The 25,864-nt window shown below is 42.0% G+C and overlaps 1 protein-coding gene across 1 annotated transcript in view; it reads right to left on the bottom strand.

Annotated features, from left to right (window-relative positions):
* Nucleotides 1-23,147: 23,147 nt before the first annotated feature.
* The window catches only part of LOC115685125 (protein DETOXIFICATION 53-like), a 33,855-nt gene continuing 31,138 nt past the window's right edge, over nucleotides 23,148-25,864 (bottom strand). The window contains exon 2 of the mRNA XM_030610146.1: nucleotides 23,148-24,662. Coding sequence (XP_030466006.1) covers nucleotides 23,148-24,662 — 1,515 coding nt within the window. The remainder of the gene's footprint in view (nucleotides 24,663-25,864) is intronic.

Raw genomic sequence — 25,864 nt, forward strand, 5'->3', positions numbered from 1 at the left:
AATACTCCGTTAATATCATGCAAGCCACAGGCACAATATCCTTGCACAACATGGGATTATGCGTCCTCTAGGAGGATGGAATGATGAACTTCAATGAATGATTAGGGCAACAAAAGGCAAAGACTGGGTGGCAAAACTCCTCAATGTATCCTTTCTAGCAACCATATATGGCATTTGGATAGAGCGCAGTCGTAAATGATTTCAAAACAAGTCATCTGACATCCTTATTATTCTGGCACACGTGCGTAAAAATGTAAGAGATAGAGCATTGCTCTTCCAAAAAATTTGACCTTCCCAAACAAATGTTGCTTTGGCTACTATATGGAGGCTTCCTACCTCCATCTTTTTGAACTATTAGCTCTATTGTAATGCTGGGGAATACCCCTATGTTTTTCATCTGCTTTATAATACTTACATTTTACACCAAATATATATATATATATATCATGCAAGCCACTTCAACTACATACTAATCTTTTTTTTTCCTACAATAATTACATACTATTCTAGTATGTAGGCTGTGAGAACTGCTTTTTCCTTGGTTTGTGCTTATGATGGGAATTTCCAAGAGCAGCTTCCGTGCGCTTTTGTGGTGCTTTTGTTTGATTCGGCAATTACAAGCTCTGGATTTTTTGGAAAAATTAGATTGTTTGAGCTTGAATGGCAATTTTCGGAAGGATTTTGTTCATGGTTAAACCCCTACTTAAAGCAAAATTATAATTTTGAATGATGATTTCTCTCATGTTATGTGTACTACACTGCATTGAAAATCAAAACCTTTCCTTATTGTATAAATTCATGAGTGCCTTGGGGACATTCGTTAACAAAAACCATTAACATTTAGATAAATAAACAAGCCTCCTCAGGGCTTCATCCATGTTGCTTGTATCCATATAATTGCTATCTTACTTTATTTTCAAGTCTAAGGTCGGGTATAATTGGGTGTCCAACCCACCCAAACTATAATGCACGTAAATGATTTAGGGTTTCAAGTAGTAGCACGGTTTTGGATCGACCACAAAAAACCCTATGGCTTTAGAATTTTATAGTAAGGAAACCAGTACCTAATCGTGATGTATTAATTACTAAAGTTCCTTTATTTCCTTTAGAATCCTTAGGTAAATAGACATGATCCCAAAACAAAGTTAATTATAGCCTAATATTTTCAGTAACTGACTTCTTATATTAGGATTGCTAGATTCTAGATTGCTACGATCATTTATCTTGATCATTTTCTCAAATTTTTTCAATATGGAGATCCACATTGCGTGAGTTCCAAATAAATGGTTATGCTTGGAAATTTGAGATGATTTATTATGTATTTAACGTGAGACATTTGTTTATTAAAAATCACTCCGGCAGGATGGGTTTAGTAGTCGGGTTTGGGATTCTATGTCAAAACTCTGTATCGGTTTTGGAAAATAACACAAAGTTAACTGGACAGATTTGGGATGAGGTATGCTGTCCCAAACTTGTCCCGCTTCCATCTCAGCTTACATGTGTCAAAGCTTTCATTTTGTTTTTCGGTTTATTTCTGGAATTGCATTGAAAAAGTTGCTCTAGAACAGTCAAAAGTTTCGTAATAATGCTCAATTTGGTGCCCAAAGATTTTTTCGGGATCACTTAAGTGCCAATTGTTAAAAACTAGATCACTTAAGTGTCAACTCCGATTTGGGTCATTGGAAATTTGACATGGCCATATTTTATTAATATCTCCGACTGACGTAGCTCGCCGGCGTGCCCAGTCGACATATTATTCCCTAAATGATGTCATTTACAAAATTTGCCCCAAATATAAATCATAAATCGCCAATTCAACAAAATTCCCAAATACCAAACCCTAAATCGCCAATTCAATGAAACTTCCAAATTCCAAACCCTAAATCGAAACCTAATTCAGATTGCCCACAAAATTAACAACTCAACTTTACAAATGGAGAGCAAGAGAGGGACCGAGAGGGAGGCAGATTCGGAGGGATTACGACCAAAGCGAGAGAGCATGGAGGAGAAGTGAGATCTATAGGAGGAGGGGGCGAAGGTCGCGGAGAGGTTGGTGAGCTACGGAGAGGAGGAGCGAGTGGATGGGTTGAGGACAAAAATGAAGGTGCGAGCAACGAAGGTGAGGATGAAGCTGCACGCAAAAGGAGTTGGTTCCCCTTGCGACGGAGAAGGAGAGTGGCAACGGCTTCGCATCGGACTTGGTCAGGGAGATCAGGTGATAAAATATCCTTTGCATCGAGGAGGACACATTGGTGACTGCCATGGACAAAGATCTAGGAAAAACGAAGAAGGTTCTCTCTCAGTGTGACTGAGTGAGTGAGCGAGAAAGAAGAGAAAGATTGATGAATTCTTAACTGGTTCTGGTGACTTGAACCGGTTCATCCACGAAATGACATCATTTATGATGTCCACATGGACTAATTTTTAATTAAAAAATTGCCAACTCATATAAAAGTGTTTATTCTAAAAGCCACGCAACATTTTTATCTAAGACTTCTTGCCAAAGCCACTTAAGTGATCATTTTTTTTTTGGAAAATTGTCCAAAATGTCCTAAACCTACTGCACTTTGGCCAATTCAATCTTAAACCTTTTAATTTTGTCAATTGAGTCCCAAACATTTTTATGTTTTGCCAATTGAGTCCATCCGGCCAATTTTAACTAGAAATCACTCATGTGGACACTGGTAGTGCCATGTGGGATGGTCGGTGCTTACGTAGATAATTTTTTTTTAAAATTGAATTTATTTGATTTTTTATTTTTCTTTCTTTCTTTTCCCTTTTTTTCTACCAAATCCGGTGGACCGCGAAACCCTCGCCGACCATGAGCAAGGATTGTGGCCCTTACCTAGAGGACGGCAACCCTCGCCAAGCTTGGAAGGAAAAAAAAAGAAAGAAAGAAAAAAAGAAAATAATAAAGAATAAAGAATAAAAAATTATAAAGATTGTATATGTTAGAGCCGATTGTGACACGTAAGACAGTGCCGACATCCACATTAGCGATTTTTTTGTTAAAATTGGCCGGATGGACTCAATGGGAAAAACGTGAAAATGTTTGGGACTCAATTTGTAAAATTGAAGGTTTATGATTAAATTGCCAAAAGTGAAATAGGTTTAGGACTTTTCGACAATTTTCCCTTTTTTCTCCGATTTAGCACTCAAGCAAGCCGTCGAAAACTTTTGACACTTGTCGCGACCGACCTCTAGTTTTATTTTCGAAAACGATGGTCTCGCCTGGTACGCGCTAAGTCTAAGTTCGGGACTTAACTCAGGCTCTCGCAAGCCCATACCATATCGCGACTTAGTGTTTAGGTTTTTAATCTACAAGTGATTTTTATCTAGGAGTCGCCACTAATCGGTTTATGGTGGGTCGATTAGACACCCAAGCAAGATAATGAGAGAATTGCTTACTTCTGCGAACTAGAGATTAAATGAGTTCGGGGGCTTGGTTACATTAATTAAATAACTAATGCCATTTCGGTACCTTTTTACTCTGTTCATTTTAGAAAATATTTGTTAGGCAATTTGGATTGATTTTATGACCTTTCTCCTAACATGTGAGGTGATCAAGTGAGTGCACAATCATTAGTAATTAGCAGTCAAGATAGATATGCAATCTAGAGTTCTAACCCTAACTAAGGCGACAACATTCAAAACATGATAATTGATGCGATTATATTCTATTTAAAAATACAACATGCATAATAATACAACAACGGTAAATATAACATGCAAAGTCCTACTGCATAGTTTTATAGGTCTATTTGATTTAAAACATGACAATTTATGCAATTATATTTATAAAAAAATAACATGTATGATAATAATACAACAACAATTTTAAAACATTCAGATATGCCACATAATTTAGAAAAATATTGGACAATACTTATATATAAATTATATCCTAATTTTAAAAGAAAAAAATTTCGAAATTTTTTTTAAATAAAATAATAATATAATATTAAAATCGGGTTGGGTAAGAGGATCCGGGTCGGTTAGAACCGACTCGAGTCAACAGACCCGACCCATCACGTTGACCCGGGTTGGATTTTCAGATCCGACCCGAGTTAGGGGGTCAACCCGGGTATGGACCAGATCGGGGCCCGGTCCTGTGGATAAAGATGAAATAGGCCGGTTCGACCGGGTCGAACCGATCTTATTTGGCTTGCAGACCGGTCTAGGGACGGCTCCTGCGTGTCTGGACACGCAAGAGCCTCGGCTGGCGAGATCCGGCGGTCTCGCCGGACGACCCAGGCCATCTATGGCCTGGGTTTCCTCCTAATGAACTTTACCTACCTTCTTTGACGACCGGGTCCGCCGTCCGACCACCCACTCGTTGGCCGGCGAGCAAAAACAACCCGGCCTCATTGAGGCATTTCATCAAGCACTTGGAGCGCATGATTAAAATCGAAGGATCTTGACCTCCTCCGGAGACCTAATTGACTCCGGCGGTTGTGGTTCGCCTCCGACGGTGAGTGGAGGCCGAAACCAGAGACGGTATGGGTCGGGATTCGCGCGAAACGGCTGGCGAGAGTCCTGGCCAAACCGTGCCAAAAAACAAGGGATGAAACAGGGGTCTCGAGGCCGAGAAGGTTCACCGGTATGTGCTGACTTTTGGGGGGTCTCTGGCCTTCCTGCTGGCCACGGCGAAGCTGCTGGTTCCCTTTCTCGCTCCGACGTCGCCTCGGTAAGCTTTTCTTCTCTCTATTTCTCTCTCGGTTTGTCTCTCTCTCTCTCTGTTTTTTTCTTCCTGCCTGAACCCTGAGAAAGACCCCCTCTCTCTACCCTTTATAGGGGTCGGAAGCCACCTGCTCCGCCCCGAAATTCCTGGCCTTAATGGCCCCTGCGCCGGCCTGCTCTGCGCCACGACTTTGATGGCCATTCTAGGCCGGTGCAGGGGAGAAAAACTGGCACCTTTGCTCCTTGACTTCCGCGGCCACCAGAGGGTAAGAGGAGAGAGGGAGAGGCCGAAAAAGGGCGAGGGATGGGACTGGCTATCAATTAGGGGTGAGAGGTTCCCGGTCCAGTCCGGTCCCACTCAAGAACCGAGAACCGGATCGGGAAAACCGGTTCCAATGAAACCAACTTTATTCAACCAACAATGGCTATAGTGTCCAAAAATTCTTAACAAAATACTTAACAATCACGAAACAATTACTAAATGAAAAAACTAGACCTACCTCCGTGTTCTCTCTAGTGCTACTGATCAAATATAGAAGTTTTTCAGGGTGCTTCTACTGAATTAGGTAGGTCAAAGATCAAGCTTTCAACAAACAACATTGACCAAACAGAATAACCAACAATGTAATGTACTAATGTGATTCCACAATGTCCAGATATCCAATGTAGAAATTCACCAACAAGATCAATTTGTCTAAACGAACAGAATGTCTCTCTATAACAATCTACGGATGGACGCGTTTCGCTTAGCAGCAAGACATCAAAGCCCAGAATGTCTCTCTCACCTTCAAGGGCAGCTTGATCTGATACAAAGCACAGAACCAGTCAAAAACCCAAAAAAAGGGAAAGCAAACACACGCCAAGATACAACAACAGAGGCCGCGCCCTCACCTAGTTTTCGCGTCTTGTCGGCGAGAACACCCAGGTACCGCGTGTCTCGATCGAGCTTCGCATTGGAATACTCCTGTAGCTCGCTCGCCTCCTACCTCAGCTCCAAGTAATCCTGCCTCGCAAGCTGTCGCGGAAAAGTGAAGGAATCGACTCACACGAGAACGGAAATTCCACATCTAGACCGGACTTAAAACAGGCAAATCTCCCCCACACTCAATCAGACCAGAAAACGGATGCGAGACATGGGAGCATTTCGAAAAACCTGGACATCGTCCTTGAGCCGCTGCACCTTGGTAGCCAGCACGTGCTGCGAGGAGGGCAGGGAGATGGCGAAGATCGAGTACCGCCGGGCGAGAGGAGCGTTCGGCCTCGGCTGGTCGTCGGCGTCGAGCGAGGCGTGAGGCCACTGGCAAGGCCACGAGAGGGAAAGGCGTTGAGCGAGGTTGCGTAAACTGAGTGAGGAATTGGCGAGAGTGAATTGGGGAGAGCCTCGGTGATTAGGGTTTGCTGCAGAGGACTCTGTTTTCTATTTTATGGGAAAGAGGGGCTTTTGCCGCAGAGGCCCATAGTGGTCATAGGTAAACAGATAAAAATTATTTCTATTTTTTTCATAAATTTTAAAAAAGTAAATAAATAAATATATTTTCTGAGCAAAAAAACAATTATCTGTCCGGTCCGGTCCGGTCCGGTCCGGTTCCCACCCTAGAACCGGGAATCGGACCGCCCGGAAACCGGTTCCACTTTTAGGAATCGAGAATCGGACCGATACTCCCGAGAACCGGACCAAACCGGCCGGTCCGGTTTGGTCCGGTCCCGATTTGAGCGGTCCATCATGCTCACCCCTACTATCAATGCCCTCCCCCTATTGCTCCCTACCTGCTCGGACAGGGACGGCGAGGGCCACTCCACTGTTCGGCTGGCGAACGGCCAGATGCAGGGGAAGGTAGAGTAAGGAGACCGGCGTCGGGGAGAAGAAGGAAAAGGAAGAGCTGGGTTGGGCCGGGCCCAGCTTGCGCGTGAGGAGAGAGAGGAGAAAAAAAAAGAAAAGCGAGCTGGGCCCTTGCGGGGGAAAAAAAGAAAGGGCCGGGTTGACCCGGCCCCGACTTGGCCGATTCGAAAATTTTTTTTAATTAATTTCTTTTATATATATTAAAGTTAATTAAGAAAATATGCTCTAATAGGCCATAATGATGCAAATGTGCTTAATGTTTATATGCAATGCAATTAGATAATTTTTTGTTTTGTTTTAGGAATTAATTAAGAAATTAACTCCTAAATTTTGCATAATTAATTTTGGGCAAAAATTATAAAATAGTTGTCAACAACACTAAAGCGAGAGCCGTACGAAACTTTTGGCACTTTTAGTGTTGTTAACCCTCGAACTAGACGTAAGAGTTCAAATTTTATAAAAAAAAAATTGCCTTTTTGGACCCAATTCGGAAAACCTTAATTTCTGCTATGCCCCGAAGTACACTAACAATTCGAAAGTGGGAAAAAAAATCGGATTTCATTTATTGCGCATCGGATGATGCAATCTCTCTAAATGAAACTTTTCATTAAAAACAAAGTAGTGGCCACACATGATAAAACTCATAAATGGTCCCGACGAATTGATTATATTGACTTTGGTTGCGCTAAGCAATAATCATTCATTCGTCTCGGATTCCAGCAAAGAGGGGAGGAAAAAGGAACTGTTGGGTGCTTCAAGACACACGACCAAAACTTATTTTTCGTGACCAATCAGATTTCATGGTGACGTTAGGTGAAAGATTAAATTTTGTGACCAATGATCATGGGATATATTAAACTTTGAACGAAAGTTGAAAAGGTGATTTGATTATGTTGATCACACGGGAATTTTGTCAATTGTTTTGCGATATATAATTTTTGGTGTCTCGACATAGATGTAGAGTAATTCGATCGGATTTTTGTATAGATTTTCGTCGTTAAGGATTGCCAATGAATAAAAGATTATGACGGAAAAGTCTTAATCACGATGGATTTTTCGATTTCGAATGACTAACCATCGTTTATACGATTAGCAATCGGTTACTTGTGGAGAATTTTTCTTTTTTTGTTTCGACGGTGATGATGTCGATTATCTTATATTTTTTAATGAGTGGCTCTAGGATATCAACTGATGAGTGCCTCTTCAATAAACCATGGTAACGTCCCTCGTAATACAAATTTTGCATTTATCATCTCGTTTTCAAAATAAGGCTTCGCTTGTTTCACGGAATATGAATGATTTCGAAAATATATTCTTAAAAACGATCGTTTATTCGCTTGAAATAATTAGTCAATGAAAAACGTTCTTGTTATCGATAACAATTTACGTCTAAATATTTCATAGACGACAAAAATATTTTTTGTTTATTCATTTCTATAAGCGACCAAAGCAATCAATTTCAAGAAAAAAAAATATTTTTCAAATCATTTATTTTTCGAAAAAATAAACACACCCTAAATTAAAAATATATATATGCTTTTGATGATTAAATTAACAAAATTTCCAACTAACACATGCACCAAGGAAATCACATGCCAGTGTGGAAAGGGACATCGCTCCCCCCAACTTTAGATGTGTTTGTTTCCTCAGACTTTGCTTCTGCTTAATTTGTCTGCTTGTGACGAGTACGAGGTTTTTGTCGTGGAATTTCAAGATGAAGGTGTAGAAATTGACTGCTGGATTCATTGCCGATGACTCCTAACTCACACTTTGCCTATATTATCCGAGAACACGACGTCGAAGCGACCACATAACCCTTAAATCATTGAGGCTCCGTTCATTTCACGACAAATGAATTATTTGAAATACGTTTTTTTAAAAATAATTGCTTGTATTGTTTGAAATAATCAGTTAATAAAAAATATTTTCATTATTGATAATAATTTATATCCAAATATTTTTATCGACGATAAAAAAGATATTTTTCGATTATTCATTTTTACAAGTAATACGAGCGATCTCTTTTAGGAAAATGTTCTCCAAATCATTCATTTTTCACGAAACAAACGCACCCTTAGATGAATGACAAAGTTTTGGAGCAGGGGGTGGGTTAGCATGACAGGGACAAATCGTTTTTTCTCAAAATTATTAGAATAATAATATTAAATTAAATAATTTATAAATAGTTACTGCCAATAGATATTTACAATTATTAACATCCTCTATCATGTATTACATAAGATGTAGCCTTATCAAGGAAAGTCGACACAATAAAAAAAATTAATAAACAAATGATGCATGTGCCTATCTTCATTCAAAAGTTTAAGGAGTTAACGATTGAATTCGTATATATTAACTAATTCGCATCACATGCTACTATGCATTGTAACAACCATAAATAGCTTAAATAGGACAACGTTGCTACCGCGTAAATCCATGGTCTCTCTTCGGCAAATTGAGTCATGATGACAATCCTTTACCTAACATACATTTTGATCACGAGATTCTTCCTTAATATACACTGAAACACAAATCCATATTGGGGCCCACTGATCAGTCATCGACTGATACAACTTGTTGGAGTGTGCAACAGAAACTTGATACAAGAGGGAAGCCCAAATTTAACCTTAATGCATATCTAGTTAAACCCATATTTTCTCAACATGCTTAACTCAATGAGTGGCCAAAATTTGGGGCCACCAAGACTCGGCCTCTTGTGGTGAAGAAAAGAGGGCCACAAGAGGGTTGCCACAGCCGCAATGGGTAGCGTACGACCCTGATCTGGCCATGTGCCCCACAAAAAAATTTAAAGAAAAAGGAAGAAATGGACTCACCAGGGCAAGGGTTGACAGTAACTAGGACTGACAGCAATAGAAGAGGGGCAACCGACGGCGATGGCTGCTAGGGTTGACGAAGACGACGAATTGCTTGGTCCCTAGTCGTGAAATTAGGGCGAGAGAGAGAAAGCTAGAGAGAGTGAAATTAGGGCTTTGGATTGGGAATTTTAAACCGATCTCTAGCAAGAACTTAATTTGATAGCTAGAGGCCCCAAATTTGGTCGCCCAATGCCAGTTCTAGAGACCAAATGTATTTTGGTCCCTAGAACTTCCTCTAGGTTTTGGTCGCTACAAATCATGATTTTGACAGCAACTCTACACTATATCAGATCTCAAATAGGTAAAACTCAATAATAAGTATATTAAGTGATGTGATGTGATGTGACTCTTAATAACAATTGAATATAACTCACTTTTTTGCCACGTCACTTACTATACTGGTATTAACAAGTGGCTCTACTTTATTTGAACAACTTATTATAGTTTTTATTGCATCATTTCGTAAATAAATTTGGTTGGACGGTGTCTTTGTACCCCTGATATCATAGGGAAAAAAGGGTCAATTCTAGTCAAATGTGCATATGATTCCACCTACGAAGAGACAAAGTTCTATGTAAACGGGAACACATGTCGGTCATTTCGAGGCAGACATGTGAAACTTTAAAAAATTTAAGATTAAATCTTGCCTCACTGCGAAATGACTACTCTAAGCTATAGACCACTCAAATTCTTCTGTTCTTTACTAGATTATATTTGTTGAGTAGTGTGTTGACTTAGTTCTTTTGGTTTGTCGAACTTGGGAAACTATCTGAACGGAACTTAAATATTCTAGCATTGGGTTGTCTCGTGTATTGTACTCATAACTTGGTCTCATCTCATGTTGGAAAGTGCATTAGCAAGCTCTTCCTAAGACAGCGAAGCACACTCTTACTTTGTGAAGACAAAGGAATAAATCGAGAAGATAAAATTTGAAAAAATCTACATTCTAAAATAAGGATGTTTATACTTAAAATACTATGAAAGGTGAAAAGTTTTTGAAACTTTACCAGATCTAACTTCGATATATATAGCTTTTATAAGTCCAGAAGACCCTTCCAATTAAACAAAAACTCCACTAGGTGATGTTTCTAGAATCACATTCATATTATTTAAAATATCACTTAAATTTTAGGGTTAATACTACCAAAAACTTCAAACCGGTACATCTAAGACACATTTATCCCAAACTAACTTTTGTGTCACAAAAAAATTTCAAACTAATACTCCTCTGACAAATCTACTCCCCGTTAGCTTCCGTCCAATATCCCGTTAAATTACTGATGTGGAAATACATGCAAAAAAACAAATTAGATTATTGCAGTGTGATGCGAATTCGACGCGAAAATTCAACTTAAGTGAGTCTCTTAAAAGATGTCATTTTGGGAAAGCTAGATTTGAAGAAAATGAACCGAGATTGGGAAATTTGCCAAAATCTGCTAGTTTTGCCCTAAGAGTTCTCTCACGTTGTGCTTAAATATCTAATTTTGCCCCAGTTTTGCCATAAAATTTTGATAAATTTGCCATGGATGTACCGGAGTGAAATTGTACCACGTGAGAAATAAATTAAATATATGTTCTGTTCCAAAGAGGAAAGCTCATGATTAAGGTAGTGGAGCTCGTGTTGACACCTGTGAGTCTGTACTGTGACCACTTGCTAAAGGTAGTCATCCCATCTTTGGTTAAGAATGATTGAACACAGCAATTGCAGATATTCAACAATTATATACTGCCATGATTTATAACAATTTGAGAAGGTTTATTAAGGTTGTTTTTATTTGAGATTTCTCGCGAATTAGTATTGTGGACTTTTACGCTTTTGGTTTGGGTTTGCTGAAATTGAACAGTCAACAGAAAATCGTTTACGGTAAACAAAAAACATACATGCTTAAAATTAGGAAAATGAATTTCCTAATTTGAAAAGGGGAAAATATTTTTCTGAAAAATTATTTACTGAGAAACGTTTTCTTTGATTATAAAATTATTCTCGAAACAAAAACACCCTAAATTAAATATTAATTTTGAAGACTTTGCTTGGAAGGATTCTAATGAACAAGTGCGTGAATTTAGGGGGCATTTGGCAACTTGCCAAATAGTAAAAATTTCTATTCATTTGTTCCCAGAATCAGTTTGGGAGCAGAAATCAGTTTGTTAAAATTTTTGTGCCCGGGTACAAATTTGCAAAAAATTGTTTCCAGAATAAGTTTTGGAACAGAATCAAGAAGCAAAAAAAGGTAACTTCTTGATTCTGAAACAATTTTTCCATTTCTGATTCTTCTTGATTTTCTTCTTTCTTTTTTATTTGTTCTTCATCTTCTTCCCGGCCCACCGCCGGCGACCGTCCACCGGCCAAGGCCAGCGAGGGCGGCCCTCACCACCCCCGGCGACGGCGAGGTTGGCCTCGCTAGATCTGGGCGAGGTCAGCCTCGCTAGATCTGGGCGAGGTCGAGCCTCGCCCGGCCATGGCGAGGCCAACCTCGCCGTCGCGGGGGGTTGCGAGCAACGGCCAGGTTGGCCTTGCTAGATCTGGGCGAGGTTGAGCCTTGCCCGGCCAAGGCGAGGTCGACCTGGCCGTCGCCACCCCCCGCGACGGCGAGGTCGACTTTGCCATGGCCGGGCGAGGCTCGACCTCGCCGTCGCAACCGACGAGGCCGGCGGGCGAGGGCCGCGACGCCCTCGCCGACCCTGGCCTGTTGCCGGTCGCCGACGCCGGCGCCAGCCATGGCCAAGGAAAAAAAAGAAAAAAAAAGGAAAAAAAAGAAAGAAATATTAAAAAATTCAAAATATTATTAAAATGTTATTAATAAAAAGAAATTTTGTCTAGTTACCAAACGCATTTCTGTTCTTTTTCTATTCTAATAATAGAAATTTTGGGCAGTTACCAAATGCCTTCAAATGTTTAGAAATTGTTCCCGAGCACGGAATAAAAAAAAATCATTTCTGAGCAGAATTTGTTCTCGGGCACAGAATGGTTGCTATACACAGCCTTAGTAGGCGAAGATATTTCTATACATCAATTCCCAGTCTCCCTTTATAAGCAAGTTGTAATTATTATATTTATTTATCGATAAAAGTACACCACAAGTGCCATAACTTGTGTACGGCGATCACTTTGGTGCCATAACTTTTTTTCGGATCACTTTGGTGCCAAGTTGGAGGAAAAGAGATCACTTTAGTGCCAATTTGGCCGGAAATCCGACGTGGCATTTTTTATTAATTTTTTACGGCGACGTGGCTCGCCGGAGGCTGAGTCAGCGTGTACAGTCAGCATTTTTTATTTTAAATAATTTTTTTCAGCATGTACAGTCAGCATTTTTAATTTTAAAAATTTTTTTTCCTTTTTTTTTCTTCTTTCCTTTTTCTTTTCTTTTCTTTTTTTTCTTTTCTCCCATCGCCGGCCGGTCGCCGGGCGAAGCCCGGGAAGGGCTGGGCGAGGACGGCCTTGCCCATGGCCGGCGAGGGGCGGCCGACCTCACCGGCGACAGGCGAGGCCGGCCCAGGCGAGGCTACCCTCGCCCGACGCCGGCGAGGGTCGCCCACGCCGGCTCGGGCGAGGGCGACCCTCGCCCGCCCGGAGGAGGCTGCCCTCGCCGGAGTTGGGCGAGGCGGCCCTTTGGAGTGGGCGGGCGAAGGTCGCCCTCGCCGAGTCGGGCGTGGGCGACCCTCGCCCAACGCCGGCGAGGTCGCCCTCGCCGATTCGATCCTCGCTGAGTCGGGCGTGGGCGACCCTCGCCGGCGTCGGGCGAGGGAAGCCCTCGCCTGAGTCAGGCGCGGGCGACCCTCGCCTGAGTCGGGCGCGGGCGACCCTCGCCCGACGCCGACGAGGGTCGCCCTCGCCCGCCCGGGCGAGGGCTTCCTTCGCCCGACGCCCGCGACGAGGTCGCCCTCGCCGGCGTCGGGCGATGGCAGCCTCGCCGGGCGGCCTCGCCTGTCGCCGGCGAGGGTCGGCCGCCCCTCGCCAGCCATGGGCAAGGCCGCCCTCGCCCAGCCCTTCCGGGGCTTCGCCGGTGGCCGGCCGGCCACCGGCAACCAGCCGGTGAGGGGAGAAAAGAAAAAGGAAAGAAGAAAAAAAAAGGAAAAAAATATTTAAAATTAAAAATGCTGACTGTATACGCTAAAAAAATTATTTAAAATTAAAAATGCTGACTGTACATGCTGACTCAGCCTCCGGCGAGCCACGTCGGCGTAAAAAATTAATAAAAAATGTCACGTCGGATTTCTGGCCAAATTGGCACTAAAGTGATCTCTTTTTCTCCGACTTGGCACCAAAGTGATCCGAAAAAAAGTTATGGCACCAAAGTGATCGCCGTACACAAGTTATGGCACTTGTGGTGTACTTTTGCCTTTATTTATCTAACTTTAGGACTTTTATTTCGTACACAAGATTTTAACAAGCATTTATTCCATCCACAAGTAAATGCTTCCTTTCTAAATCCTGTTTTCATTGAAGATTCGTTGCAATAATGATGGTACTTTTAATATGAATTATAAACTTATTTCGGTGAGCATTTGTAGTAGGACCTACTATCCGATCAAGGTGTGTTTGGTTATTTCACATTATTTTCCACAAAGCTATACTAATTTTCTATAAAGTAAAAAAAAATACGAAGCGGCTTTAATTGTTAATATTTACCATTTATCAGAGAATCAGAATGTTTGATCTCAAAAGCTCAAATTACAAGCAAATTGTTACAAGTAAAAACTGTCCCAAACACTCGCACCGAGCAAAACTACTGTATCACTTTTTTTGGCCCAATGGTTGGACATATTGCGACACCAAAAGTCTCCTAATGGTTGGGTGAGATCCTGTGATGTGAACGAGATTCATAAGTAAAACTTCATCTCAAAAGAGTCCAACCTAGTGTGGTTATTCAGAATACTTTTTTTGAGTGCTTGGCTCACGTGAGATACGTCGGGTAGGATTTCCTCCTGTAGCAGCGTGGTTTAAGGAAGGATTTGGCTCAACCCAATCCGGCGAGGGTGGGGAGTAATTGCCGGAGCGAAAGGGCTCGGACAAAGTTCAACGCTGACAAGCTTATAGGATGGCAAAAGGGCAAGAATGGATCGGATCTCACGTTAAATAGGAGGAGTATTGCTAGGCCATATTGGCCAACACTAGCAAGTATGACGTAATTGGTTTTAAGGGGAGAGGGGGAGGGGAGTTTATGACACCCAAAGTCCTACATTAGTTGGGTAAGGCTTTGTGATGTGATTCATATATAAAAATCTACCCTTAAATGATCACCACCATATGTGATTATTTACGTATGACTTTTGGGAGTTTGACACGTGTGGAATGGGCTGAGTCATTCACATATTGTACTCAACTAATTTCACGGGATAGGAATTTATCATAGATAGCTTCACAAATAACCAAATATTAGACAGTGAGACGAAAAACAATGAGATGAACCGAATACATGAACACCTTGTGAATCCCAACATCGAATGAGGTGGACATCACAGATACTTTCGCTTGGTTTTTATAATTTAGGGGCACAAGCACAAGGACATGAAGAAATACTCTACAAGTGTCATGCACCGGTTAAGTCCAAATCTTTAGCTTGGGTACGTAGGTGTCTTGACCCAAAGCAATTTGGATGTAATTAATGAGATTTGAACAAGTGACCTTCAACATTTTAGTAAAAAATCCTTTGATGCTCCAACCAATTACACCAAACCCTGAGAGATTCCCATTTGGTACTTGGCTCGAGTTGCAGTTGAGAATCACGGTTGCATGCGTACCTGGTGGAGGCAATGACTCTCATAGTTGGACACCATGAGGTGACAGTGGTACCCATCTCATTACTTATCAAGTTTACAGAACAGAAGTTTGAGCTAAAAAGAATAAAGAAAGAAGCTTACAGAACAGAAACGAACCGAAAGGAGGCATAAACAAATGAAATCGATGTGCAACCGACTCCTTTTGCTGTCCAGGACATAAATTAGCCTAATCTTTTCAGTCCCAAAGGTAACATGAAATTCAACCGTGCATGTACTTTTTAACCTAAAAGGTGTGCATAGGACCATTGTTCTTTCTAATGTGTCCCGTGATTGAGTCATTAGGGTCACGAACTCTCTTAAAAGTGGCTCTTCCAATACTTCTTCGGCCTACTTAACTCCCTTGGCTATTGCACATCCAAGCTGTATTTTGTACGGCAATCTCTTTTCATTGCTACCATTTCTTGACTGTCCTTGACTGGGACTAACTATATCTAGCAGTCAGGGTCAACTTCCAACATCCATTGATTCGTCCTTGCATGAGAGAGAAAATGGGTGGAGCTGCTTTTCGAACATTATCATTTGTACATGCAGATTTTAATATTTGACAGAGAATTTTGTTTGCTTTTCTTTTCAGAAAAGTTTAAAGCAGCTAGCACCTCGTGCCCATTGGCCCTGAAGCCTATTAATCTATCACAAATCCTCAATTAGTATTATTATTATTAGCAATTTTTTATATTGCCTTTTGTTTTTTCAAGCAGGAATCTGACTAGGAGAGCATTATCATAATTGCACGCCTTTTATATGCATTGGCCAAAATGATGATGCTTGGAATATCATCAAATGTTTTCAGTCATGTCTCCATATCTTCCTTCAAGTCATCCTTTGAAAGTAGAATATAGATAAATACATCTTAGTGAGAAAATAATATAAGCATTGTTATGCTTTTTCGATGTTCATTGGTTGTTGAAGTTCAATCATACAGGTTTGCTTAGGCAGGAATGATGAATGTTCATGTTGGTGTCTCCCTTTCCTTACACAGACTCACCTGTTAGGTCTCAATGTCCACCTGAGAATTCGGAAACATATGTGCAGTGTTCTTATGAGAGATATCAGTGGTCCTGTAATGATGTAGTTAACTCAATCGTCTCAAACGAAAAGGAAAATAAAAAATTAGACTGGTTTGTTCTGTAGATACCCGACAATTCACTTTATGATTATCAATTTTGAAAGGTGATATAGGGGCATTTGATCAAAATCAAGAAAGTGAGCTTCAATTCCGGGACGGCATTGGAGTGGGACCCGAGATCAAATCCCTCGAGAGACACTCCGGACTTGTGGAGCGCAAATTAACTTATCAAGAAATGGAAAAAAGCTTGAAGTTTGAAAGTCTTATTTGGAGAAGGTATTAGTAAATCTGATGCATAATTTGATCCCTTGCTGCGAGAGGGTGGTAATTGTTGCATGCACAGCAAACTATTGAGCATGATGAAGTACAGAGGGAGTGTGCAATTCTAGCAGATACCCTAATACCAGTTGACAGATAAAGTGTCTTAGGTTGCTTGAAGTCCTTACAGGGCGAAGAATATGCGTAGATTGAATGCAGACTTTTAGAACTCTTAACAGCAAGATCTTCCTGAAAAATCCTCAAATGGATTAATCTAAGGGGTATGTACCGTGAGGGGGTCACTATGCTTAGCAAACAGAATCATGCAGTGTGATAATCTAAGTTTAGTCAAATAAATGGTTGATAGATCGTCGCACGTCGTAAGTATGGTAGCCTATAATAAGTCGTGAGGACATGGGCACAAGAGCGTTGTACATGGATTATCATCAAGCCCACTAGAAAAAAAAAGGAAATGGATCAAGACTTCTTTAATGAATACCATTCCGAGACCACCAAATTAATGCTCTCTACAAGTTAGCATCTCAATAAGACAAGGATAAACCTTGGCTACTGCGAGTAATCCTGAGCTATTCCTGCATGAAGCAACCCTCCGTGAGGTGCACCTGCAAACAAATTCCTATATACTTACATTTTAGTAATAAATTTGCAAAATCTAAACAAGAAAAAAAAACATATAGTTTTTCTACCAGATTAGTCTCTCATTCATAGTTTTGCTACCAGATTAGTCCCTACACTTTAAGCATTTCCCTTTTTTTCCCTATAAACTAAGGGTAGGCCGTGAAGACTCAGCTACCAAAATGCCCATGGAATGCCCTGCATACCCTATGAACTAGCTAAGTCGAGCCCTTTGGCCTGTGCAGGTGGCCTTTACCCAAAATAATTTGCAAGCAGTTTGTGAGATTTGAATGGGTAACCTTTAATTCAACTGCCAAACCCTAGAGCTAAGCATTATTTCTTTCTTCATAGCAAGATAGACCACTAAAAAGTAACATCAAAGCTGCGTACAACAAGAACGAAAATCGAAATTTGCCGAGGATACAATTTCCAGAAATATAGTTTCCATATATGTTAATTGCTCGAATAGACGTGTTAGTTGCATATAATTGCATGAGTTAAAGCACTCGTCTCAAAAAGAAAGAAAGAAAGGAAAAGTGGAGAGACGAACTTGGAAAAAAGAAAATTACACCAAAATGCCTAAACATCTCGTCAAAGTGTAATCAAAACTTGATTCCATTTTGGCCAAAACGTTGAAGAATGTCGGCCTCCCAACATACTCATTCTTGATTGGTCCCAGCGACATATGAAACAGTATCGGGTCTCCAACGTCAAAGTCGAGCAAAGTGGAGAAGTTGGTCGCTTTGGCTTTCACCTTTTGGATATTATACCGCTCTTGGAAACTGATGCATCATTATCCGAAACCCTGAATTCCTGCTCGTCGTATGCTTTGTGTTTTCTACTGTTCCATGGAGAGAGAGAGAGAGAGAGAGCGTGCTGTCTTGAATCTGTGGTCACGGGCAAAGCAAAACTCTTTGTCCGTACGAAGTTCGCCCAATTAAAGCGCAGGCATATGCTTATTCAGTTCCGAATGTGTTGGCCCTGAACGTGTCCGTAAGCTTTTGTGAACATGCAGAGTATGGAACCGAGGAGGAACAGCTCTCGGGTAGGTCAGAAAGAACATATTCTACGCGTCGATCACAGAACTAATGCATCGAGATATTGAGCTTGAACTTTTTCAGATAAAGTCACCGTGGATCCCCGTGTTTTTTTTTATTTCCATCTGTGCAATTAAGTTCTCGAATTATATATTTGTTTTGTTCAAGTTGGTCCTTCCGTTGTATGTTTAAACAAAACTGTTCGCGTGATCATCCGAATCAGTGCCTCATTTCTGACGTGGAAAGGAAATAGAAAAGATTGCGAATTCGAGAGAGAGAAGAAAGAAGATCAAGCTCTGCATCTTGATTCTTCTTGCCCATTGCAATGATAAAACCCCAAGGCAATCTAAACCCACAAGTAAATGACGACTTGGCGGGGCTCTCATATTCAACGAATCAAGCTATTCCCCTTGCTGCTAATCACAGCTAGACCTGTTAAATTGGGTCATACACCCATGTCTTAATTCATATTTGATGGGCTGGGTTATTTGTATAGGTTATATTCAACAAATGAGTCATAAATGGGTTTAATATAGGTGTTAAATGATTTCACAACTTACTTAGACCCAACGTACCTCCGTGACTCTCTCTTCACTCTCACTCGCCCTCACTCGATCTTACGCTCACTTGCTCTTGTTTTAGCAATATGGGTCGGGTATCGTATGAGTTGGATTGGGTATAGGTCACTAGATTTGTATTATATGAAAATGGATTAAAACGGGTTTGGACTATTTTCGATATAGCTTGACCTACCTATTTGACAAGTCTAATCACCACCGATAATATGCAAAATTCATATGCAATACCAAAACACAAGTTTTGAAGAGGGTCGAAAGGAAAAGGAGATGCACGAGGGAATGTGATTGTGCGTGCATATCTGGTCAGTGAGTTTTGTTGGCGAGGGCCGCTACCTCACCACTAACTTGAGGAGGTTTCTGTGGTCCTCACCGATGTGTGTCGTGGGGCTGCTGAGGGTCTGCAATCAGGATTGTAGAGCCTTGTAGTAGAACCAATACTCATTTTGTAGCAAGAACACATTTTGGAGTCATATATATCCAAAACTTGTTTTCCTTCTACACTAAAGGTACCCCGAACATATTGACTGTTCATCATTTACTTGGTCCATTTAAACTCTTCGACCATTACATGTCCTCCAATTTGTTGTTTGTCCGCAAGGGCCATCCAAACTAATTGACGTCTGGAGGTCCTCAGTTCGTTTACCTTCTATTGCTCCATCCAAACTTTTTGACAATCATACGTCCTCTAACTTGTTCACTAACCACAAGTTTTTCCAAATATTGGCCTCTCTCACGTGGAGTAACTTGTTTGTCCTTTGCAAGGTCTGTCCATTCATCAACATATTTCACATTCAATATACCGTTCACCCTTTGTAGAACAAAGGTCCTTCCACACTTGGATGTTTTTTTGCTAACATCATCTGTATATGCCTATGTAGAGACAGTATACTCTACAAGCATAATTTCATATATTAGTATACTTAATGTTTTGTTATCCTCAAAATACCATAGGACTTTTACAAACACATGGAGTTTATCTTCGTAAAAAGATAATCAAGGATGAATATCCTCTATCACGTTACGATAGTGTCTCATTCTATGTCCATTAAGATGAGCTGCGAATCAGCCTGCGATCTCTCTCTCTAGAATGCGGGAGCTTTCTCTCTCATCCCTTTCCTGCTGTTTATATCGTCCACCACACGGCGGCATTGACTTGTCAGTCTCCCCGAAAATTTTCTCGCGTTTTCTCTCCCCTTTTCTCGCTGCCTCTTTTTCCCGGAAAATCGCTGGGGTCAGCGCTCCCCTCCCTATCGCGCGCGCTCGGGGATATGAGCCGTTGGATTTCTCGAGCGGCCCGGATGGAATTCTGCTCGTGATGTGGGGGTAATCGTTGCATTCGTGAAAGTGAGAGGGGAGTTTTGCTTTTGGAAATTCCGACCTTAGTCAATGTTTTTCCTCGGATTGCTTCTGCGTTGGGGCAGAGCGATTGGGATGTTGGACGTGTCGATGTTATCGATCCCCATTTGATTTTTCTTTTTTTTGGGTCTCTCGCTTCCGAATTTCCTAAACTGCCCCTTCGGGGCACGGCGAGGATGCGATGGATTTCTCGTGATCAGTTGCTTGTAAATTAGCTGCTCGATTATATTGAGGACATACGTATTGGGTCTTCAATGCTCGTGTATATTGAGAGGAGCGGGGTTGAATGGTAAAGACGTCGTATTGCCTCTTTTAGCGAATTTTTTATTTGGGATTGAGATCTTCGGAGTTTAATTAGGGGTAGTTTTGCATGGTGGATATACCTCCTCGAAAGATTTGCTAGTTAGGAATCAGAGTTACGAGGGCTTAAGTTCGCCGACATTGCTCGAGAATACCCTAAATTTATCAGATTGGCCTCACTTTTTGGAGGAAATCGCACCCACACCAAAACCCCCAAAAACTCATTCACTCCCTCCTCCCTCCCCTTTTTGTCTAGTGCCCCGCCCCAGCCACGTCCCTGTCGTCACTTGCCATCGCAATACCGACTTTTCCCCCCCACCAGACTAGGTGAGGACCGCTTGATGCGAGACTCACTCTCGCCGCCCAAGGTCCAGGCCCCTTCAGCAGCGGTGAAACGGCTGGAGTGGCATTACTAAGAGATCGAGACTCCTTCAATTACCCCCAATTTTCTCCAGCGAATGTCAAATTTCCAATGTTTTCTTTCTCTCATTGTTCATGTCCCCCTTTTTCAAATATAGTGACATTGTCAGTAACTTTGCAAGATAAGAATGAGAGTTATATGTTCATGAAAAACGGTATAAGAAATTAACCTTTTATAGTAGAATATAAGTTTGTACCTGTTAGTAATTATTAGTTTTTGGGAAAATTTCAAATAGGGGCCTAAAGTGCTATCGTATTCTCAAAAGAGGACTCGAAGTGAACTTTGTCTCAAATAAGGATCCGAAGTAGTCATTTAGTCTCAAATAAGGGCCTGACTCGCCGGCCGGTGAACCGATGCATCTCCCGTGCGTATTCCGGCAGCCGGTAGGGGTATTTTCGTCCAAAGGCATTTTATTTATTTATTTTTCACTCTTATTCCTGTTCATCTTCTTCTTCGTTTGACCAAAAAAAGAAAAAAGATCTTCGTTAGGCATTAGATTAATGTCGTCCAAATCGAGGCCCTAGAGGGAGGCGAGCTCGAGGGTGGAGGGGCAGCTGGAGAAGCCGTCAATCGGGGAGCGATGGTGGGAGGAGGGGACGGGAAAGGCGACGTGGGCGTCCCAGTCGCAATCCTGGCAGAGGATGAGGTTGTCGGTGAAGCAGCGAGCGGAGGCAGGGGCGGAGGCGCAGTTGTCGCATATCTGGGAGCGGAGGTGCTTGCGAGAGAGGAGGTTGGCGGAGTGGACTTGGTGGTCGCAAAGAAGGAAAAGCTTTGGCCGCGTCACTCCCATACTTTTTCTTACTTTTTTCCCTTCTACTCATCTTCTTCTTCTTCTAGTTCTAGGCCATGGATCTTCTTCCTCCCCAATTTTGCTTCACCGTGGTACAGTAGGGGGCATTCTCTCCTGTGCGACCTCAGATTCAACCCCTTCACAGACACCATGGCCGTCTCTTACATTTGCGCTCGCGCTGAAAGCTCTGCTTAATTCAGAATCTTTCGCGTTAAGGATGAGTGTCGATGGATACGTAAAACACTACGAAAAACGAGGGAGATGTCATATTTTGCGTTTCTCATGTGCCTATTTGAAACAATCCTTACCCAAAAATTGGTGAGCCTTAATTTTGCCTTTCATCTCACAGAAACTTCTAATTTGCTGCTCATACTTACACCACAGTCGTAGGTAGATGTCTCTCTCTGTCTGCCCGAGAGAACACAGAAAATGGTGCCCCCCAATTACCGCGTTCTTGATCTGGGCAATGCCTATCTTCAATATTGACGAAGAAGATGATGAACAGGGACACCAAGGCTCGGATCAAGAAGAAGATGAACGGAGTAGAAGAGAAAGAAATATATATCTTTAATACCCTTGACCGTCTACCGGAGTATGCACGGGAGATGCATCTGTTCGCCGGCCGGCGAGTAAGGCCCTTATTTGAGACTAAATGATTATTTCGGGTCATTATTTGAGATAAAATCTATTTTTGGTCATTTTTTGATAAAACGATGGCACTTCGGAATCTTATTTGGAATTTCCTTTAGTGTTTTTTTATCCATTTAGTTGCTTTAGAAGGTTGAAAAGTAAGTTCAAATCTATACGTATTGAGTTTATGTGCATTAATGATGTATTGATTAAGCTAATTTGAACTGATGACGACCGAAATCTTGATTCTTTGAACGTCGGTGACATTCGACCCACGTAGGCTTACATCTACAGAGGTAAAGTTGAATCATTGACCAGTTTTTGCTTCCGTTTGGCGTTTTCTTTCCCTCATGTGACGTTTTGAGACCTTCTTTCCGTTCTCTCCACACCGTAAATAAACCGATAAAAGAACAAACGTTCGGAACGAAGTTAAAAATATTTCACCTTTTCTTCCTCTTCCACATGCTACTTTGTTGCTTCAACTATCTTCGTGGCACTAATAGTTGTCTCTGGCATTTCCTTCCTGATTTATAAGGTTTCACGGTAGAACATGTCTCAAGTCTGAATCGATAAAAAAAACTCGATCTAAGTAGGTTTTCCAGTTTGAGGTATTCCTTAATTTGAGTGGATTTTCTAAAATGGACCTCTTATTTTGGATATAGATATACATAGGACATGGAATTTTACTCGGTTATTACACACTAGAGTTAACAAGAGTAGTGTCAGGGTTTTTTTTCTAAATGAATGAGGTTGATTAAAACGATCTAGGTATCTTCCAACTTCTAAAGATAACGATCCAATGGGCTTAGAGGTCATATTACTATGTACCAAGATATTTCTCGAAAATCTTGTCAACAATCTTGTCTTTCTGTTTTTTTTTTCTTTTGTTGCAATTTAATCACTGATCAGAGAGCAGGCCAGACTCTAAATCATTCTGGTCTCCAGCGTCAGGGACCATGGTCAGCTCGTCAGCCCTCTTGACCTGATGCTTCCAATCCGTCTGAATCAATGTGTAAGTCATTAAGCACACACAAGAGATCTGGGACGCCAGTAGGCCGAACCACAGCCCGCGGAACCCGAGCTTGAATTGAAACGTCGTGAGCACTGCGACGGACAATCCGACCAAGTAGAACGAGAACAAGTTTATACGGGCCCCGACGTTGGGCCGGGCCGTCCCTGTCAGGACCCCGCATGATGCGGTTTGAGGGGAGTTCCCAAGCTCACAAAGGCCGAGGATCGGTAGGGCTGTGGAGACCAATTTGAGGACCTGCGGATCGTCTGTGTAGATCCGTCCCCACACCGGCTGGATGGCAATCATGAAGATGAGGGCGGTGAGCCCGAAGGCAACTGCTGCAGCAATCCCGATGATAGATATGAGCTGGGCTCGGGACGAGTGGCCGGCACCTAGGGCCTGCCCTATGCGTGCGGACAGGCCCGAGCTAAGTGCGAATGGGAACGTGTACAACAACCCGGTCGTTTGAATCAATATTCCCATCGCCGCGACCGAGGCCTTAGGGTTGTTGACCAGGCCGCAGAGGAAGAGCATGATCTCGTACCACCACCACTCGAGGCACACTGAGACACAGCTCGGCAAGGCCAGGGCCAGGAGCGGCCGCCACCCCTGGAGGATTGAGGGGAGTCCGGCCCCGTGCCACGGCTTCAGGGTCGTGTTTGATACAGCAAGGTAGATGAGTAGGCCGAGGTTGAGGTTAATGGTGTTCCAACCAAGGGCAAGAGACACACCCTTCACACCGAGGCCCAAGTAGACCACCAGGAAGTAGTTTATGGGCAAGTGCAAGATCACTGACCAGACACAGGCTATTGTGAGGGGTGTGGTCACGCCCTGAGTCCTCAGAAAAATTCTCAATGGATGGAGACAAGCCTGGGCAAAGAGCTCAGGGATTGAGAACACCATATAGACCTGGGCAATGTGGGTGATCTCTGGGTCTTGGCCGAGCCAGGCAAAGATCGACTCCATGTGGAGCCAGAGGGCCGAGATAGGGACGCACACAAGGAGCATCAGGCATAGGGTCTTCTGGTACGTCTGGCTCATGATCGACCATCGCTTGGCCCCAAAGGCCTGGGCGCAAATTGGGTCCATGCCTATTGCAAGGCCCTTCAGGATTGAGTTGCCCGTGATGTTGCTGAAGCCGAGGGCTAGGGACCCGCCGGCCAGCTCCTCCTTGCCGAGGTGGCTCAGGAAGAGCATGGAAATCACCGACCTCGAGAAAATGAGCAGCGTGGTCATCACAATCGGGCACGCAATCTTCATGAGCGACTGTAATTCCTCTCCGGCCTGTAAAGACTTTCCAGGGAAAATTGCCAATGTTAATGACAATATTAGAAGTCCCGGTAGTACTGCTACTTTAACCAACTCAATCACAATACATAAACATATGTAATACTGGAATGGCTATGCAAAGAAACAGTACATAACAATGAAGTTTTAGACAAGGCCATAGTACTAAGCTGAGCTGTGTTGAACCAAATCGAACCAAGAATGTGAAAAATAGAGGACATACAAGTGCACCATCTAGTTTCAATAGCAATTTAGCACATTCTCTCATCCCAGGGACATCGCTAAGAGATTATTCTTGTACAAATAACTATATATGAAACTGTAGATAAATCTTGGCCTTTATTTTTATTCTTGAGCAATAAAGGTTGACCATCTCAATTTCCAAGGTAAAGCTAGCATTCTCAAAACCGAAGAGTCGAATAAGAAAGAAGGAGAAGGTCTCTTCTAGTTCTGGTAGATTCACCAGAACTATCATATTTAGTTAGAATATGACTTAATGCTTTGATAAATGATCAACCTAAGGGTTAATCTCTATATATATTAGACACTTCAAATACAAGCTCTCTGAAACATAGGAGTTGATCCCTTTGGCATGAAGGGTCGAGCCTTTGACATGAATGCTGATCACCCAACAAATCAATTTAATGTTCTTGTCACAAAAAAAAAAATTGAAAATTGGCTCTCTCTAGCAAAAGAGGAGAACTTGAGATCACACCAAGGTACAAAGGACACTAAGTAAATCGTATCCGCCGAATATTATTAAATTTTATCCGACTCGTTTGGGAAACATATATATAACATTTAAGACTATGTGTTAAATTTCATCGATGTTTGGAATTTGTCACAGAAACTAGCTAGCATATACCAACTATAGAGTGGAGATTAGGTTAACAATGACGAAAACTAAAACCTGCACGAGATCCTATAGGGTTCTTGCAACTCAGTCCTAAATACTCGGACCCTGACACTAGAGTTAGGACTTGTAAGAGTAATATTGAGTTGGGGAATCCGCGAGCCTAACATTGATTTTAGGCAGTCTATGTGTGCCCACAGAATCGTTGGGATTTTAGGCAGGCTATCTATGCCCACAGAATTGCTAGACTCAAAAGAAAAGGAATGATGTTTGGCCCATCATTACTAGCATAAATTTAAAGATTTTAAAGCGTGATAGATGAATGTCGATTCTACATGTGAGCGTGTTGCGTGGTCAATTCAACGCTGCTTAGTTCTCTTTCACTCTGATGATAGATCTAACAAACATCAATGAATAAATATGCTGAACAATCAATCATAATAAGTACTTTCTCCTGTGATAT

Source organism: Syzygium oleosum, unplaced genomic scaffold (assembly GCF_021117445.2).
Source record: "Syzygium oleosum isolate NSW1041296 unplaced genomic scaffold, Sole_v2.1 Sole_v2.12, whole genome shotgun sequence".
NCBI lineage: Eukaryota > Viridiplantae > Streptophyta > Magnoliopsida > Myrtales > Myrtaceae > Syzygium > Syzygium oleosum.